Source organism: Balaenoptera physalus (assembly GCF_965194825.1).
Source record: "Balaenoptera physalus genome assembly, chromosome: 2".
Classification (NCBI taxonomy): domain Eukaryota; kingdom Metazoa; phylum Chordata; class Mammalia; order Artiodactyla; family Balaenopteridae; genus Balaenoptera; species Balaenoptera physalus.
The window spans coordinates 29394576-29413883 of record NC_138883.1 but is presented as its reverse complement, the minus strand read 5'-3'; the positions used below and the strand labels follow the sequence as shown (position 1 = coordinate 29413883).

At 38.9% G+C, this 19308-nt stretch overlaps 1 protein-coding gene across 8 annotated transcripts in view; it reads left to right on the top strand.

Moving 5' to 3' along the window:
- The window catches only part of PSEN1 (presenilin 1), an 83096-nt gene that overhangs the window by 53267 nt on the left and 10521 nt on the right, over nt 1-19308 (top strand). For all 8 annotated transcript variants that reach the window (XM_082451768.1, XM_082451766.1, XM_082451771.1 and 5 more), the window contains 3 exons: nt 1540-1638; nt 11333-11419; nt 14381-14554. In XM_082451768.1, the coding sequence (XP_082307894.1) occupies nt 1540-1638; nt 11333-11419; nt 14381-14554 (360 nt within the window). The remainder of the gene's footprint in view (nt 1-1539; nt 1639-11332; nt 11420-14380; nt 14555-19308) is intronic.

Here is a 19308-nt window from a genome sequence, read left to right as displayed (position 1 = left end):
CAGTTATTCTTGTTTTACTGCTAAGAACCTGAAGTTTGTAGAGGTAAATTATTTGCCCAAGCTTAACATCATTTGATCTAGAATATGAGTCCTAAGTCCCATATTCTTTCTGCTACATTACACTGTTTCTCCCATCAACCCTCTGTTTCTTCCATACATATACAAATTATCTCCACAGACCTTTGAGTTCCTTTAAAATAAAAGACTTCTGTGTCCAATATTTAGAGTAATGATTCTTAACTCCATTTCCATAAGATCTCAAGATGTCACGAAGATTGTTCTAAGAATTTCAAAACAAAATTAATTTTAATTCACTTTAATTGCTCTAAAAAATAAGGGTTTATCATTTAACAATTCTATAAGGAGTAGTGTGTCGTAAAACCAAGATAGTTACAGGACATCGCAGGTTGAAACAGGTTAGAAATCTCATTATTTCAGAGCATGGCAAATTCCCCTTTTCTCTTCCCAAACAAATCAAAATGGAAGCAGTGAGAGTAGAGATTTCTGTGTGTGTGTGTGTGTGCATGTGTGTGTGTGTGTGTTTTATTGTAGTAGTAGTAGTAGTAGTAGTAGTAGTGTACAAGAAGACATGACCACTTGCAAGGCGTGAGGTTTTATACTTTAATGCATCTGAATGATAGTAATGTCAACACAAGCTATCAAATCTTCCTTTACAAATTTACCTATATCTGTTTCACATTATTAAATGTTTGAAATTATTTTCTGTATTTCTATACTCTGAATTTTCACGACATTACAAATGTAAGAAAAACTGCAGTTATTGGAGAGAGATGGCGGTAGACTCAAGAATAATTTATGCATATTGCTTCCTCCTCCGAGTTGCTGTTTTCATAAAATAAGACACTTTTCAGCACCACATGTATTCTGAGACCTAAATATCTGTGAAGTGCTTTTGACAGGAGAACTAAAGAAATGCTAAACTCATGCAGAGGTTTATTAGTTATTTTGTTTTGTTTAAATTTACTGCCCTCTTATTTCAAGTATCCCTAAATAGTACATATACTGTTTTCAAAAAGGGGAGAAGATGAATCTCTTCTACTCTGTTCTTCATATTTTGAAAAGTTCAGTCAAATCCCCTCTATTAAATCCCTCCTAAAGTAAACCTTCAGTTTGTGGCTCATAGGTATGTTTTGTTTGGAAATGGCTTGTCCTTGTTTCTGCTTTGGAAATTGACAACTGCTCTAGAATAATTCTGTCTTGTCATTATTTCTGCCTCTTTTCTTCAAACTGGGAAGACTTATTCCTAGAACCCAACAATGATACACTGTAAACTAACCAAATAGCAGTCAAACCAAAATGAAGTTTGCACAGGTCTCTGTGTGGTTTTGTGTATTTTGTTTAGATTGTCTCCATCCACCTCCCCCATCAGTTTACCTGCTGTTTATTTCATATTCATTCAACATCTTTCTGTGTAAAAAAAATTAAACCTTTTCAATTGGTTAATTCCTCCCTCACACACCCATTTACAAGTTTAGCCAATACATTTTTCAGATGTCTTTTCTATTTTTCTTTTTCTAGATTTAGTGGCTGTTTTGTGTCCAAAAGGCCCACTTCGTATGCTGGTTGAAACAGCTCAGGAGAGAAATGAAACTCTCTTTCCGGCTCTTATTTACTCTTGTAAGTATTTCAGAATGATGTTAAGTTAGTGAACAGCTTAGAATTTACAGAGATTCAAACACATGTAATTATGGTCATTATCATGGTACTTTTTCTCACCTTAAATGCATAGCATTGATGGAACTGCTGCAGATCTGTTTCCTTGCAAGTTATTATCTTCTGCCTGACATTGGTTCAAGAGAGTTTTCAGTATGTGTGGAGATAGAAGAAATATTTAGAGACTGAGGAGCCAGTATTCTCATTTAAAATCTTATTAATCAAGAACTACTGAGTACTCGTTATATACATATATTGTAGGTGGATCTTGCACTAGCATGTTGAAAGAATTGTACTTTTCCTTCAGAATGTGTTTGCCCTTTTTTTGGTTTTAGAGTCATACTCTTCCTAACCATTCAGTAAATATTTATTCATCATTGACCTGATCTGCTCCCACAGAGCACTGTGGAGGATATAAAGATGATTAAGAGGGACTTCCCTAGCGGTCCAGTGGTTAAGACTCCATGCTTCCAATGCAGGGGGCCTGATCGGGGAACTAAGATCCCACCTGCCGTGGCATGGCCAAAAACTAAATTAAAAAAAAAAAAAAAGATGATTAAGATACTTTGCTTTCCCTCAGAGTGCATTTGCTTACATTTTTTTTTTTTTTTGGCCGTGCTGCACGGCACGTGAGATCTTATTTCCCCGACCAGGAATCGAACCCGAGCCCTCAGCAGTGAAAACTCAGAGTCGTAACCACTGGACCGCCAGGGAATTCCCTTGCTTACAATTTAAAAGTGAGATAAGACAAGTATATAAACAACATTCGAGGCAGACTGTTATCAGGTTATTCAGAAGGAACGCAAAGTGCAGAAAAAGCTCAAAACAGGGAAAATCTAAATGGGGAATCAGGGAAAGGCTTCATGGAAGAGACAGCATGTGGATTGAACCTTTAAAGCGTGGGTAGGATTTCAGCAAGCACAGATGGAAGGGTCAATTCCAAAAGTGGGCTTGGGGACGTCCCTGGTGGCGCAGTGGTTAAGAATCCGCCTGCCAGTGCAAGGGACATGGGTTCGATCCCTGGTCTGGGGAGATCCCACACGCCATGGAGCAACTAAGCCCGTGTGCCACAACTACTGAGCCTGCGCGCCACAACTACTGAAGCCCGCGCAGCAACGAAGACCCAATGCAGCCAAATAAATATAAAAAAAAAAAAAGTGGGCTTGTCACAAAGAATGGCTTGGAGGCATAAGTGTGGGGCATCTTTTTCAAATTTCAAGTGTTCCAGTTGACTAGAACATGGAGTACAAAATAGGGAGAGTACTAGGAGATGGGTTTGGAAAGGCACGTAGGGCAAGATCAAGGGTAGCTTTGAGGGACTGGTTTAGATCTCTGTATTCTATTCATGATCACTTGGGAATCATAGAAGTTTCTTAACAGAAGAGTAATGTGATCAGAGCTGTGCCTTTGTAAGCTTGCAGCATTGTGCAAGATGAATGGGAGGGAGTGAGAACGGGAAGCATAACTAAGCAGATATTGCCATGATCTAGGTGGAAAGTAATAAGAGTCTGAATTATGGGATAGGTAATGGCAGTCAAGGGAAAGGCCTTGATGAGCTTTTGGAGGCAGTTTCAGTCGTTCTTAGTGATGAGTGAGAAGTTTAAAGCTTAAAGGAAGGATGATAAAGAAGAGAGGTTTTTCTTATTTGAGAAATCTGTGTAGTGTTGCCTGTAGCCCATATCTAATTTTCTTGGCAGGACCTGTGAGCCATCCAGGTAGAAATTTCCAGCAGGAGTTTAGAAATGAAGTACCAGTGCAAAGGAAAAGGTTGATAATAGAGATGCAGAATTGAAGAACATCAGCATGGAGGTGACAGTTGCAGCTGTGGGAGTGGATGAGTGATTCAAATCAAAGGAGAAGAGAAGAGGACACCAGGAGTAGATCTTTGTCAACTACTATGTTTAGAGAGTGAGAAATGAAGAGAGAATAGTAAAGGGAACATAAGAATATATCAGAAAATTGGGAAAACCAACATTTTTCACTTAGCAGTAGCATGACTGTTTTTTCATATCAGTACATGAAATGTCTGAATAGTTTTCTCTTATATAGATATTAAATAAAGGGTATCTTTATTGATAATTTCCCATTACAAACAGTGCTTGCAGAGAACACTTATGAATTTGTGAATATTGTTGTACAGGTACATTCATAGAAATGGAATTGCTAAGTCAAAGGATGTGTGCCTTTAAATTTTGATAGATACTGCCAGATTGCCTCCTCAAAAGGCTATACCAATTTATAGTCCCTTCAGTAGTGTGAAGGTCCTAATTTCCTAAAACCTTCATTATCACTTGTTTGTATATGTGTATGGGAAACTAATAGACAAAAAACATCTTGTTTTAGTTTTCATCTTGGCTTATTGACTAATAACTGTTAGTTAATAGTAATCAACTAATAACTATTAGTTAATAGTAATTAATAACTGTTAGTTAATAGTAATTAATAACTATTAATGATTATTTGGACTTTTTAATGTATTTTTTAGCTGCATATTTAAATTTCTTGTTTTATGACTGGCTTGGTATTGTATTTTTCCATATTTTTAGAATTAATTTTTAATTATACAAGTAATACGTTAATACTTTATCATTGAAAAAATTTTTGAATTACAGATAAAGTTAAATTTCATTATAACTGTCGTCCCCAATCTTAATACTTTACCAAGCAGTTACTTACCAGTATTATCAGTGTGATATATATCCTTGTGGACTTTTGGCCTATTTTTCTGTTGAGTTATTGAAAAAGCAGTTTCAAGAAGGAGAGACTGTCAGATGCTATAAAGAAGTGAAGGATGATGAGGACTAAGTAAACCATATAGAATTTGGTGCTTTAGACATCTTTAGTGACATTTAAGAGAGCAATTTCAGTAGAATGATAGGACCAGAAGCAGTATTCCAAAGGGCGGAAAGTGTGCATCTGTGTGTGTGTGTCTGTGTGTGTCTGTCTGGGTTTTGCTGACACTGGCAGTGGAGGTGATACAGTGAACAGAGACTGGGTGATGAAGAAGGAGAAGTAAGTATCACCTACTAGTTCACAGGCAGAGCAGTGGTGACTGGAGAAGAGAACAGGTTTGAGGAAAGATGGTTCCAGGAGAGAGAAGGTTGAGGGAAAGGAGCCAGTGGAGAAAGGCTTTGAAGAGACCAGCAAGAAGAAGTAATTACTGGAGCAAAGTAATAAACGAAGCAGGTAGAAATAGCTCTAAGAGTTCAGTAAGAGGAATTAGATGACAATAGTGAAAGACCCAGAAGGAAGGAAAAGACAGAAAAGCAGAAGATAGTGGAACGTAGAGAGAGGTCAAGTTGGGAGCACATGTTAGTTCACCTCAGTCTTTCTTGTGAACTTGCTGTTAGGTCCTTTGTGGGAAGTGGAGAAGGTGGGGATTGTGCTTGTAGCTGGAGAAGTCTGGTAAAGCTTTAGAGCACCCAGTGTCTGAAATGCAAGGGTCTTTCTCTTACTTTTTTCCCATATAAATTTATTATCATGTGTTTTTGGTGTTTTCGGCCGAAGAGAACAGACGAAGTTTTGAGCATCAACATATTCCTCTTAATGAGCATTTGCGTGTGAGCTTCTTCTGTGTTATTCCTGGAAATGAAAATCTACTATTCATATATTTTATATTTGTGTATACGGAATGTTACACCAAATGTTAATAGTGAATGCTAGGAATTTAGAGTAATGAATATACTTGTAAAAGTATAGAAGGATGTTCACTGAAGCAGTGCTTATATTAAGAAGTAAATGGAAATAACCCAAGTGTCCATCAAAAAGGGACACTTTCAAATAATTACAGTACATTCATACAATGGATAGTTGTGCAGCCATTTAAAAGAATGAAATAGCTCTATATATTTCTGATTGTTTTTTGTAAATGTCAAAGATTATATATTAAATACAAAAAGCAAGATTTAAAACAATACATTCAATATCCTGTGGAAGGAGTAGGGGAAAGGAGCTGTATATGTATGGATGTGTGTGTATATATATAAAATCCCAGTGACACATTTCAAAACTGATAGTCTCTAGGTCCATCCATGTCTCTACAAAGAGACTGTCATACAGAGTAAAGTAAGTCAGAAAGAGAAAAACAAATATCGTATATTAACACATATATGTGGAATCTAGAAAAATGGTATAGGTGATCTTATTTGCAAAGCAGAAATAGAGACACAGACATAGAGAACAAACTATGGATACCAAGGGGGAAGCGGTGGGGGTGGGATGAATTGGGAGATTGGGATTGACATATATACACTATTGATACTATGTATAAAATAGATAACTAATGAGAACCTATTGTATAGCATAGGGAACTCTACTCGGTGCTCTGTGGTGACCTAAATGAGAAGGAAATCCAAAACAGAGGGGATATATGTATACGTATAGCTGATTCACTTTGCTGTACAGTAGAAACTAACACAATATTGTAAAGCAACTATACTCCAATAGAAAAAAACAAAAAAACTGATAGTATACTACTAGTGTTTACCTCTGGGAAGTGCGATTTAGAGACTGAGACAACTTTTACATTTTTCCTTATATCTTTCTCTACTTGTAGATTTTCAATGTTGTACTCTATATTTTTTTTAAATTTTTTTTTTAAGAGTTTTTTTGTTTTCTTTTATTTATTTATTTATTTATTTATGGCTGTGTTGGGTCTTCGTTTCTGTGCGAAGGCTTTCTCTAGTTGCAGCAAGCGGGGGCTGCTCATCGCGGTGCGCGGGCCTCTCACTATCGCGGCCTCTCTTGTTGCGGAGCAGAGGCTCCAGACGCGCAGGCTCAGTAATTGTGGCTCACGGGCCCAGTTGCTCCATGGCATGTGGGATCTTCCCAGACCAGGGCTCGAACCCGTGTCCCCTGCATTGGCAGGCAGATTCTCAACCACTGCGCCACCAGGGAAGCCCCATTTTTTTTTAATTTTTAAAAAAAATTTAAATAAATTTATTTATTTATTTATGGCTGCATTGGGTCTTTGTTGCTGTGCATGGGCTTTCTCTAGTTGCAGCGAGCGGGGGCTACTCTTCATTGCAGTGCGCAGGCTTCTCATCGTGGTGGTTTCTCTTGTTGCAGAGCACGGGCTCTAGGCGCGTGGACTTCAGTAGTTGTGGTACACAGGCTCAGTAGTTGCGGCACACGGGCTCAGTAGTTGTGGTGCACGGGCTTAGTTGCTCCTAGGGCATGTGGGATCTTCCCAGACCAGGGCTCGAACCTGTGTCCCATGCATTGGCAGGCGGATTCTTAACCACTGTGCCACCAGGGAAGTCCCTGTTGTACTCTATATTTTTTAATTGTGGGTGTCAAAGTGAAGGAATTGTGAGTTTTAAATTTTTTCTTAGTTTTAGGATTTTACATTGTTCTACCGTTGTATCTATTGTTAGTACCACGATAATGCTGTGTAACAAACCACCTCAAAACGTAATGCCTTTGGGGACTTCCCTGGCGGCGCAGTGGTTAAGAATCTGCCTGCCAATGCAGGGGACACAGGTTCGAGCCCTGGTCCAGGAAGATCCCACATGCCATGGAACAACTAAGCCCATGCACCACAACTGCTGTAGCCCGCATGCCTGGAGCCCGTGCTCCGCAACAAGAGAAGCCACCGCAGTGAGAAGCTCAAGCACCGCAACGAAGACTAGCCCCCACTCGCCGCAACTAGAGAAAGCCCACACGCAGCAAAGAAGACCCAACGCAGCCAAAAATAAATAAATAAATTTATTTAAAAAAACCCAAAAACTTAATGCCTTAAAAATAATAATTAGTCACCATCACTCCTGCACCTTTGGGTCAGTTGACTCAGCTGATCAAACTTGGCTGTGGTACCTCTGCTCCATGTGTTCCCTGTCCTCCTTGGGCCAGTGGGTTAGCTGAAGATGTTTGTATCTGGAGAAACAAGAGGGCAGCAGGCCTGTTAAGGCCTAGGCTCAGTATCAGCACACTGTCATCTCTGTCCATGTGCCATTGGTTGAAGCAAGTCACATAGCTGAGCCCCTGGTCAGGAAGAGGAAAACTGCATTCCAGTCTCAGCGAGGCCATGGCAAGAGTGTGGGTGCAGGAGGGGTGAAGAAGAAGGGATCTTTCAGTCTGCCACAACGTTAAGCATGTATGTTAATTTTATACTCAGAAAAAGGATTTACTGTTTTTAAAAAATCTCGTATATAATATTTTTAAAAACTCAAGTCTGTATAACAATCAATATTGAGATATTTTTGCAGTAATTCCACAAATATGGGAAAATATAAGCATAAACCTTTACCTCCTGTGTAGATGAAATAGGTTCAAGAAAGTATCTGTTCTCATGAAATACTGACTCTTTAGTGAGCATTTCATAAATCATTGAGTTTGACAGGGTTTTTTTCAAGTAGAATATATAAAAAGCAGCAATGTTAATCAGTTCTTTCCCCCTGAAATGGATATAAACATGAATATGAAAAGTTTTAAGTCAGTCCTCTCAGTTATTTGTTCTTTAAAAATACAGTCCTTTGATGCATTTGTATCTTCCCCAGTTAAGAGTATTCAGTTTGCAAAAGGGTCTTACCCTCAAGAAACATGTGAGCATTTTTGTTTGTTTTCCCTATCCCTTGTTTGGACAGGAAAAATGTACACCTACTCTTTGGTAGCTTTTCAGAAAACAAAGGTAACATTTCTTTGAGGTTGACCATTATGTAAAGTTTTTCTCTGATTTCGTATCAGTTTGGGAAGTTTTTAGATTGTTAATTTTTAATTTGCATATTTTTCTATTGATCTAAGATGTTTGGTGTTAAGTTGAAAGTGGGTTTTTTAGATATTATGTTAGTAATATTAATTCATTCAGCAAATACATATTCTGCTCACGATAATTTACATCAGGGGTTAGCAAACTACTGCCCATAGCCAAATCTGTCCCGTGGCCTGTTTTTGTATAGGCCTGAAAGCTAAGAATGGTTTTTACATCTTTAAAGAGTTAATGAAAAAGAAAAGAACAAAGAAGAATATGTGACAGAGGCCAGATGTTGACCCACAAGCCCCAAATATTTACTATCTGGCCCTTTACAGAAAAAGTTTGCTGACCCCTGATTTCCATGGTTAATATTAAGTGTTAAAAGAGTTTGTAGGAGTTCACGTGGCCGGGGGGTCGGACTGAGGATATCTCCTTTGCGGCGGCGGCGGCCAGAGAGCGAGAGTACGAAGTGCGGCAACCCGAGTCATGGCAGGACAGGCATTTAGCAAGTTTCTTCCCCTCTTTGACCGAGTATTAGTTGAAAGAAGTGCACCCGAAGTTGTAACCAAAGGAGGCATTATGCTTCCAGAAAAATCACAAGGAAAAGTATTGCAAGCAATGGTAGTAGCTGTTGGATCAGGCTCTAAAGGAAAGGGTGGAGAGATTCAACCAGTTAGTGTGAAAGTTGGAGATAAAGTTCTTCTCCCAGAATATGGAGGCACCAAAGTAGTTCTAGATGACAAGGATTATTTCTTATTTAGAGATGGTGACATTCTTGGAAAATATGTCGACTAAAATAAGTCACTATTGAAATGGCATCACGTGAAGCTGCCCGTTCCCCCAATGGCATCACATGAAGCTGCCACTGAAGTTCTGAAATCTTTCATCCTGTAAATAATTTCTGTGTTTCTTTTATAATAAAGTAATGATATCCAAACTAAAAAAAAAAAAAAAAAGAGTTTGTAGCTTTATTTTTCTATACTTGCATAAAGAAAGAAAATCAAATAAATACCTGCTGCCTTCATTGCCAAGAAGACTACAGAAATTCGTAAACCCTGTTGGTTGCCCTATTTCCTCTTCATTGGGTTTCGATTTAGTTACAGTGAATCGCCAACCTGGCTAATATTTACTTTGATCAGTTAGTCGGGTTATCATATAATGAAACTTGTCTGACCTCTGAATTACAAAGCTATGGTGAATGAGTAAGTGCAGCTATTACAGAATTTTTATCCTCTTTGGTTATGTATTTCTTTCATAAGCTATTCTAGAAGCCTTAGAGTATTAGGAAAATGGATATAATTGTAAAATCAGTGACAAAATGCCAGAGAAACCCAGAAAATGCCAAGTATCTTGTTTAAAATTGCTTACCATTACTGGATTGGACTCAGGTTGTTGCTGGCTTGGTTTCTGCTGTCACCCTGTATGGCACATGTTTGTATGTATTTTTGTATTATTGTTGGTGTATCTTCAGGATAAATTCCAAAAGTGTTATTGCTGGGTCAGAGGGTAAATGTACATGTAGTTTTGTTAGATGTTACCAAATTCCCCGCCATGTTTCATCCTATCTGCAGTATGTAAGAGAAGCACCATTTTAAAGTATTCACATTGCCTCTTAATTAAAATGTGACAAGATGTGTGTGTATATCTAGAGCTATATAGATATATTGATATATATGTATTTTTGTGGAGGGGACATAGAAAAGGCAGTTGACTATCCATTTATGTTTATTGCTTTTAACTTTTTTTTTTTCTTATTCCCTGTATATAACACAGTTTAGCATTATTGAAAATCCCAGAAGTGAGACATAACATGAAGGGAGCATATTCCTTGCATCTTTCGAATTATAGTAATTCATCCGATTCTTTGTGAGCCCCAGTTTGTCCTCTAATTCAGTTCCAATAAGTAATTTTCACCAGTGAAGTCACACTATTTTAGGATATTCAACTAGCCGAGCTGTTGTTTCAGTGCAATCTTGCTGGCCTGAACAATTTTCCTTCTGGTTACTTTTCAGGGATTATAAATAACAATGAACCAGTTGTATTATAGCAGCTGCAGTTTGAAAGCTACAGTAAATGTCCAGTTTCAGAATTTTTTCTTTTATCTGCCAAAATCAAAGAGAACCTTTTGTGGTTTTTATTTTTTTTAATAAGTTAGTTAATTTATTTATTTTTGGCTGCATTGGGTCTTCGCTGCTGTGCGCGAGCTTTCTCTAGTTGCAGCGAGCGGGGGCTGCTCTTCTTTGCGGTGCGCGGGCTTCTCATTGCGGTGGCTTCTCGTTGCGGAGCAAAGGCTCTAGGCGCGCAGGCTCAGTAGTTGTGGCGCACAGGCTTAGTTGCTCCGCGGCATGTGGGATCTTCGCGGACCAGGGCTGGAACCCGTGTTCCCTGCATTGGCAGGCAGATTCTAACTGCTGCGCCACCAGGGAAGTCTCTGTAGTTTTCTCTTTTTTTTAAAAATATTTATTTATTTATTTATTTATGGCTGCGTTGGGTCTTCGTTGCTGTGCGCGGGCTTTCTCTGGTTGTGGCGAGCAGGGGCTACTCTTCATTGCGGTGCGCGGGCTTCTCATTGCCGTGGCTTCTCTTGTTGCAGAGCACGGGCTCTAGGCGCGCGGGCTTCAGTAGTTGTGGCACACGGGTTCAGTAGCTGTGGCTCGTGGGCTGTAGAGCGCAGGCTTCAGCAGCTTTGGCGTGCGGGCTTAGTTGCTCCACAGCATGTGGGATCTTCCTGGACCAGGGCTCGAACCCGTGTCTCCTGCATTGGCAGGTGGATTCTTAAGCACTGCACCACCAGGGAAGCCCCATCCCAGTAGTTTTTAATATGCATTTGCTTCTGATTGTTAGGGATTCTTATGGTGACATTAAGAAGGTTGGTGATTTGTGTGGAGAAATAACAGCCTGCTCTCTATTCGTGAGCTTTCCTTCTGTGTTTCCAGTCCTTACCTAGACTTTTGTCTTTCTCAACAGCAACAATGGTATGGTTGGTGAATATGGCAGAAGGAGACCCAGAAGCCCAAAGGAAGGTATCCAAAAACTCCAATTATAATGCACAAAGTAGGTGGCTTTTATTTGGTAATTTCCTGGTTTTCACGGTCATTGTCATCTTGTGAGTTATGAAGCAATGATTTTTTAACCACTTTCTTTTGAGAATCTCCTGGAAGCTGTGGTAATACCTAGCAAACACAGATAAATATTTGAGTTCACATGCTCCAAACCCAACAATCAGCCAAGGCACCCTAGGTTAAGAATTTCTACCATTAAACACTATTAATTCCAGTATGGAAAGGTTCAAGTTGAGGCTATGATTTTAAAAAGGTAGAATAAACACTCTCTTCAAACATGTAAAAATGAGAACCTCTTGTCTGACAAGGCCAGAGTAACTGAAATATAATTTGATTTGAGTTGTGATAATGTCTATGTTGAGAAGATAAAATATTCCAGGTGAACATGACTTTCTGGAGGAGGGTAAGAATGATGACCTAGGGTGGGAGATTGAAAGGCCCACTTGTGGATACTACAGAAGATGTTAAGGCAAACACAAGTTAGGAGGAGTTATAATTAGAAAAGTTGAGGAATAACAGCACGATATCAATAGTCAAAAAGAAAGGAAACCTTTTTTTTTTTTTTTTTTTTTAAGAAAAACAAGGACTAACCTTATGAGGAAGCTGACAAACAGAGGCGGAATAAAGGTTGGTCAGAGAAGAAAAAAGGGCCTTAACTGAGTTGCTGTTTGTCAGGAAAGGGAGAGTTTAGGTTTTCTAGAGCCAAGAAAACTGCTGATTTAGCATTTGGGTAACTGCAAGGAGGACGCTTTCAACTTAGAATTTGCGTATTTGGGACCGAAAGATATTAGGCCCATTCTGCAGTGAGCGAGGCAGCAAAACAGGGTGGCATTAGACCAGCAGTAGACCTAGTAGAGAAGTGGGAAATAGAGGAAACAGTTGCTCCAGGGCTGGTTGTTGTGTTAACCTTGTTAAGCTAAAGAAAATTGAAAGATTAGTTGTCTGTGAGTATATATGTATATATATGTGAGTATGAGTGTCTTTTGGGTACATCAAGATTTTATTCTTTTGACAAATGTTGATTGAGCACCTAACTGTGTGCCTAGTATTTGTTAGGCACCGGGGATATAGCTCTGAACGAGAGGTCCTATTCCTGTGGAGTTTATAGCCTATTTGGGGAGACACGCATGTTGAACAAATAATTCATTCAGTTTGTGAGAAGCACTACAAAGGAGAAGTGTAAGTTGCTATGAAAGTTTATAGTGGAAGGATTTCATTTATTCTGGAAAGCCAGGATGGCTTCCCTGAGGAAGTGATAACAGGAGATGGCCAGCCAAAGAGAGGAAGAAGAGCTTTCCAGAAGAGGAAGCACCATGGGCAAGGGCCTTGAAGTGAGGAGGAGCTGGATGAACTGCAGAGCTCCTCAGTGGGAGTGTGGTTGGTGTTTCGCGTGGGCGTTCTTAATTGTGCTGACTCCCCTCACATGGTTTAGCATTCCTGGCCTCTCACCCACTAAATGCCAAGGGTAGCTTCAAGGTTTGCAATAACCAAAAACTCCCCATCCTAGTTATTTCCAAACACCCCATGGAAGGGAGGTGCTACCCCCAGTTGAAAACCTCTGTGTTATAGGAACTAGAAGTTAGTTTGGAACAAGGGGGTGTAGGATTCCAAGAGGGATGTCTGTAAAGGAAAAAAGTAATAGAACTCAGGTTGCCCGAGTGAGCACCTAAGATAAAAACATCAAGATACAGCATTATGAGCGTGCTATTTATAATTAATTATGGAGGTAAATACCAAAATAAACAGCTGAAAGGGTTGAAGGTAGGGTGAGGATCAGGAGTGAGGAGGGATAGGGCAGAGCAGGGACTGATGTTTTTATTTCTAAATCGTATACTTTTATGACTTTATAAACTAGCTCAGGGAAGATTCAGGTTTTGTGGAGACCTGGTTAAGAAAACAATGCAAATTAAAAATACAAAATTGCTAGAGCCCCTTTCAGAAAAAAGTCCATGCAAGCGAAAGACCTGAAGTATGCAAGCTTCATTTATTCGTGGTAGATGAATAAATATGAACATGTATTAATTTTATTTAAAAAAATGAGAAAAAAGAGTATTATCAACTTCACTTATGTATTTTAATTATTTTTGATGTCTGGAAAGTTCTTGAGACAATCATGTTATACTCACAATTTTCAGTCAGACCGAGTCATTATAACAAAATGACTAGCCCATAAAAAAATTCACTCCCTCCTTTCCCATCCTCCCAGCCCCCAATAGTGGTCTACTTTTATAACTTAGTCACTAAAGCCAGTGGTGAGTGCCATCAATTAGTGAGTGCCAGCAGCTCCAGCTGCAAAGATCAGAAGAAATGTTCTCTCACCTGACCAGAACTCCTGAGGTGTAGGCATTTGCCCGGCTGGCTAATTTTATGACTTGATGATTGTCAGGGGCCCCAGTTCCTTCCTGTCTTCCTGCTCTGCTCTCCTGAGATACGAGCTTGGTCCTCAGCCCTCTGCTCCTCCTCATGGTCACAAGATGACAACTGCAGTGCCAGCCATCATATCCAGATGACACAACATCCAGGGGAAGAAAGGGGCTGTTTGTGTCTCCTTAAGTCTCTCTCAAAGAGTGAGAAAATTTTTCCCCAAATTTCCAGCAGACTTTGCCTCACCACACATTGGCTGGTACCAACCCCACAGCTTTAGAGCTTTCATTGGGAAGAGGAATTGTAGGATGACCACACTTAGCTTGGACTGAACGGGATTTACCACCGGAGTCATGGGTGGGAGGTGGAAACCCAAATAAATCAGTACTCTGCCCTCAGGAAAAAAAGGGGAGAAATAGCTGTTGGGGAAGCAACCACCAGGCCTGAAATAACCCGTGATTTGTGGTTTAAGAGCCAGCTAACCCACCTAGTTACAATGACAGGTAATTACTGTTTCCATGCAATTTTCTTAAAGGTATTAAGAGATTTTTCTAAATATTACAATTGTGATGTTCACTTTTTCTTGAAGGCACAGAAAGTGAGTCACAAGACCCTGTGACAGAGAGTGATGATGGTGGCTTCAGCGAAGAGTGGGAAGCCCAGAGGGACAGTCGCCTGGGGCCTCATCACTCTACGGCTGAGTCGCGATCTGCTGTACAGGATCTTTCCAGCAGCATCCTGGCCAGTGAGGACCCAGAGGAAAGTATGTGCCTTTCTCTACATTGGAAATTCATGGATTCCTTTAGGTGCTGCAGTATCAAACTCTCCCAAAATAAAATGAATCAAAGTGTTACAGTCTAATTCTAAACAGCAGTGCAGCTTTTAGTAGGAAATAACAATAGTTGGTGCTTTTCTCATAGTTAAATTTGTTAATGGACCAAATTCTGCACCTCAGATTTTTGAAATTATCTCTTTACAGCCTGATCTTTGGCATTGATTTTATAAGGTAAAAAAAAAAATTTAATATTATTCTGATAAGACTTCATGTCTACAAAATTTTCATTAATATATTTCACTCTTGCTGCACAGAGACCTATGGATTTAAATGCTTCACCCTTTTACATTGTTACTGCCCTTTGTCGGCAAGCACTGTATTTTATTAATTTTAAAGAAAATCAAAGGGATTTAGGTTCTCTGCAGAAATGTAAGCGTTTGTTCAGTGTCTAAGGTGTGCTGTCACTGGGATTCAGGTCAGCACTTGGGGCTTCTTAGGATATTAGCCAGTAGAGCCCCCTGGTTAGGGCTCAATCATCTCTTTACTTAGTCTTAGTTAGAGAGGTGATTTACTGAATAAGAAGAGATTAGCACATTTCCCAACTAAGTTACCCTCAGTTTTTTCGTTTTCACAAAAGTGAAACGCTTGATTAAAATATTATAGCGAAAATATTAAGTAGTTTCAAAGAAACAGACACCTAGATTCCTTAGCTTCTCTAATCACTATTAATTGTGACCTTGACATTATCCTTCAGCTTGAGCAGAACACTTCTTACAGCTCACCATTAGTCTTTTACCTGGGTCAGAACCTGGGCAGATCCATGACTTTGGTACTGGGTGAGTTTTCCAGATTTGAGAGCCAGCTGCAGCCTGCAGCTTTCACACTCTGGGAAACCAGACACAGTTGCCTCCTCTTATGGCCAGCCTTGAGCTTGTGTTTGCTGATATTTTCTCTGCCTTCAAAGTTATCACTGTAATTAGGTTGCCTCTTCTGTTCCTTTCCTCTTTTCTCAAAGATGCATAGAGCCAAAAGAAAGCAGAAATATAGCTGTTAAGCATAGCTGCAGTGTGATTCTTTCACGACTGCCTTTCCTACTTGAAGATTCTCTCTCCTGATCATCTCTTCGTGTCCTTCTCTTCATCTCTAACTTTTTTTTTTTTTTTTAAGAAAAACCCAAGTATTGCCCCTTCTAACTTCAGATTAATATTTTCTTTATCTGGGACCAATATAAACTAATAATTGATATTCTTTCCTTATCTTAGCATCCAGAACACACATAACCATATCTGATTGCATTAATGTGTTAAACCAGACTTGTTACTTACAGAAGTCTCAGTTTACAATAGAATTTGATATGTAAAGGCACATGTGAAAAAAAAAAAAAAAAAAGGCACATGTGTCTTCCAGAACAACCTTTTAAAAATCAAAAATTAATCAGAAAGCTGAACACTGAGAGTTTTTAATTAGAAATGTAAAACATGTTTATTCAATGTGCAGTTGGTCTTCTAGTGAATTTCAAAATACACTTCTTCCAAACATCATGCCAATAGCAGACCTCAGTGTACTACTGATAGATTTAAAATTTATCAGAGTAGTGAAATTAACCTGTTGTTTCCAGGAGTAGAAATTTAACTCATAGAGGTTCTTTTTCTATAACCTCAAGGGAAGAGTGGGAGATGGATTTTCTTATTTTCTTCAAGTGGAGGAAGAGGTTTTAGTGGTTAAAACACGAAATAATAAATTTCAGGAAGTTTTTTATATGTTTCTGTTTATTAAAAAGATAGTAGGAAATATTCATTATTTTATTATGTTATAGTTACATTTAAGCTAGGCATATATTCTGCTAGATGTCCTGTAGCGAAATCTTACAATTAAAGTAAATATTCACCATCATTTATTATTTTTACCATGTCTTGTGTTTGGTAGACCTGCAAATGCCCCTTTTAATACTAAAGGAACTCCATCATTACTTAAAATGATTTTTCAGAGTTGGCCAAAACAAAACAAAACAGTAGGAGACCTAGACAGCAGTAAAACAACTAGCATCCAATCTCAGCATTAGCACTTGGCAGTGGAATACTGATAATACTTTATGTCTAACTTAAGCAGTTTGCATTGCTGTGATTTTAGTTGTTTGGCCATGGCATATCTTTACTGAATAAATCAAAGAAGCTGTTTAAAGAAAACATATTCCCGAGCAACATGATTTTTCTTAGGTTTTATATACTGATTCATCCAGTCTCTTCTGGTTATGGAATATAACTTGTTGCTTCACTAAGTGCCTAAAGAAAAAAAACTGATGGTTACTTCTTTGTTTCCTGACTCTTTTAATTTTGCTAATAAAATATATCTATATTTCTCTCTCCATTAAAATGAATTCTGTAAAGTATAACTATAGCATTTGCCATAATATTGTTATTATTTAAACAAACATAAGCCTTTAAATGAAAAACATGAGAGGCTATAATTTTAAGCTTGATTTGGTACATTATTTTTATTTTTTGATACCTCTGTTGAGACGTAATTCACATACTATACAATTCACCCATTTAAAGTGGTGACATTAGTATATTCACAAAACTGTTCAACCATCACCACAATTGATTTTAGAACATTTTCAATACCCCATAAAGAAACCCCATACTCCTTAACATCACCTCTACAGTCCCTCTCATTCCCCCCCATTTAAAGTGGACAATGCAATGTTTTTTTTTTTTTTAATATATTTATTTATTTATTTATTTATTTATTTATTTTTGGCTGTGTTGGGTCTTTGTTGCTGTGTGCGGGCTTTCTCTAGTTGCAGCGAGCAGAGGTGCACAGGCTTCTCATTGCGGTGGCTTCTCTTGTTGCGGAGCACGGGCTCTAGGCGCACGGGCTTCAGTAGTTGTGGCACACGGGCTCAGTAGTTGTAGCTCGTGGGCTCTAGAGCTCAGGCTCAGCAGTTGTGGCGCACGGGCTTAGTTGCCGCGCGACATGTGGGATCTTCCTGGACCAGGGCTTGAACCTGTGTCCCCTGCACTGGCAAGCAGATTCTTAACCACTGCGCCACTGGGGAAGTCCATGATGGTTTTTATTATAGTTGTGCAACCATCACCACATGCTAATGTTAGAATATATTCATTACCTCAGAAAGAAACCCTGTACCCATTACCCCTATTCCCCCCAGCACCAAAAAATATACTATCATAATAGATTTGCCTCTTCTGGACATTTCATATAAATGGAATCATACAATATATGGTTCTTTGTACTGATTTCTTTCATGTAACATTATGTTTTCAGGGTTTATCTATGTTGTAACATGTATGAGCATTTCGTTTCTCTTTATAGCCAAATAATATTCCATTGTATGGATATGTCACATTTATCATCCATTCATCAGTTAATGGGCATCTAGATTGTTTCCATTTTGAGCTGTTATGCGTATTGTTGTGTGAACATTCATGTACACATCTGTGTGGACATATGGTTTTCTCTTAGGTATATACCTACAAGTAGAATTACTGAGTCATATGGTAACTCTATGTTTAACCTTTTGAGGAACTACCAGACTGTTTTCCAAAGTGTCTGCACCATTTTACATTCCCACCAGCAGTGTATGAATGTTCCAGTTTTTCCACAGCCTCACCAACACTTGTTATTATTGTCTTTTTGATTATAATCAGTCTAGTGGGTGTAAAGTGGTATGTCACCATGGTTTTGACTTGCATTCTTCTGATGGCTAATAACGTTGAGTATTTTTTGTGTGCTTATTGGCCATTTGTATATTTTTTTGGAGAACTGTCTATTCAGATCCATTGCCCATTTTGGGGGTCCTTTTTTATTATTGAGTTGTAATAGTTCTTTATGTATTCTCTAGATACAAGTCTCTTATCAGAGAAATGCAAAATTTTTCTTCTGCATTACTTTAAAAAATTCATTTCTATAGCATTTTTTTCTGAAGAAATTAGTTTCTTTCAGTTAGTTTCTTTTTTTTAAATTTATTTATTCTATTTATTTATTTTTCGCTGCATTGGGTCTTCGTTGCTGTGCGCGGGCTTTCTCTAGTTGCGGAGAGCAGGGGCTACTCTTCGTTGCAGTGCGCGGGCTTCTCATTGCAGTGGCTTCTCTTGTTGCAGAGCGCAGGCTCTAGAGCACAGGCTCAGTAGTTGTGGCGCACGGGCTTAGTTGCTCCGCGTCATGTGGGATCTTCCCGGACCAGGGCTCAAATCCGTTTCCCCTGCATTGGCAGGCGGATTCTTAACCACTGCACCGCCAGGGAAGCCCTCAGTTAGTTTCTTATAGCACTTGCTATTTGGAATCAAAAGTATTTCTAAGACTGTCATTTGTTTAGCCTCTGTGTGTGCCAAGAACTTTTCCTGTATTATTTTTAACGCTGATACCAACCTTGTGAAATAGCTCTGTAATCCCCATCTTGTAGCTGAAGAATTTGAGGATTAAAGAAGTTAGTAAACTTGACCTGTATCACACTAGTACCTAAATAGTAGAGTTGGACTCTTCTGCACAACTGAAACTGGTGAAAGTATTCATCAGTCTGGGAAGGTTAGCAAGTTAAAGGATAACTGACCATGTAATTCATGGCATCGGATTTCAGGGTTGTATGTTTATTTTTTCCACTATGGAAGACTTTGCTCTGGCTTCCACGATTTAAAAAGAACAATGGTTTCTCAGTAAGATCTTTTTTTTTTTAATTTTTGGCTGGGTTGGGCCTTCGTTGCTGTGCGCGGGCTTTCTCTAGT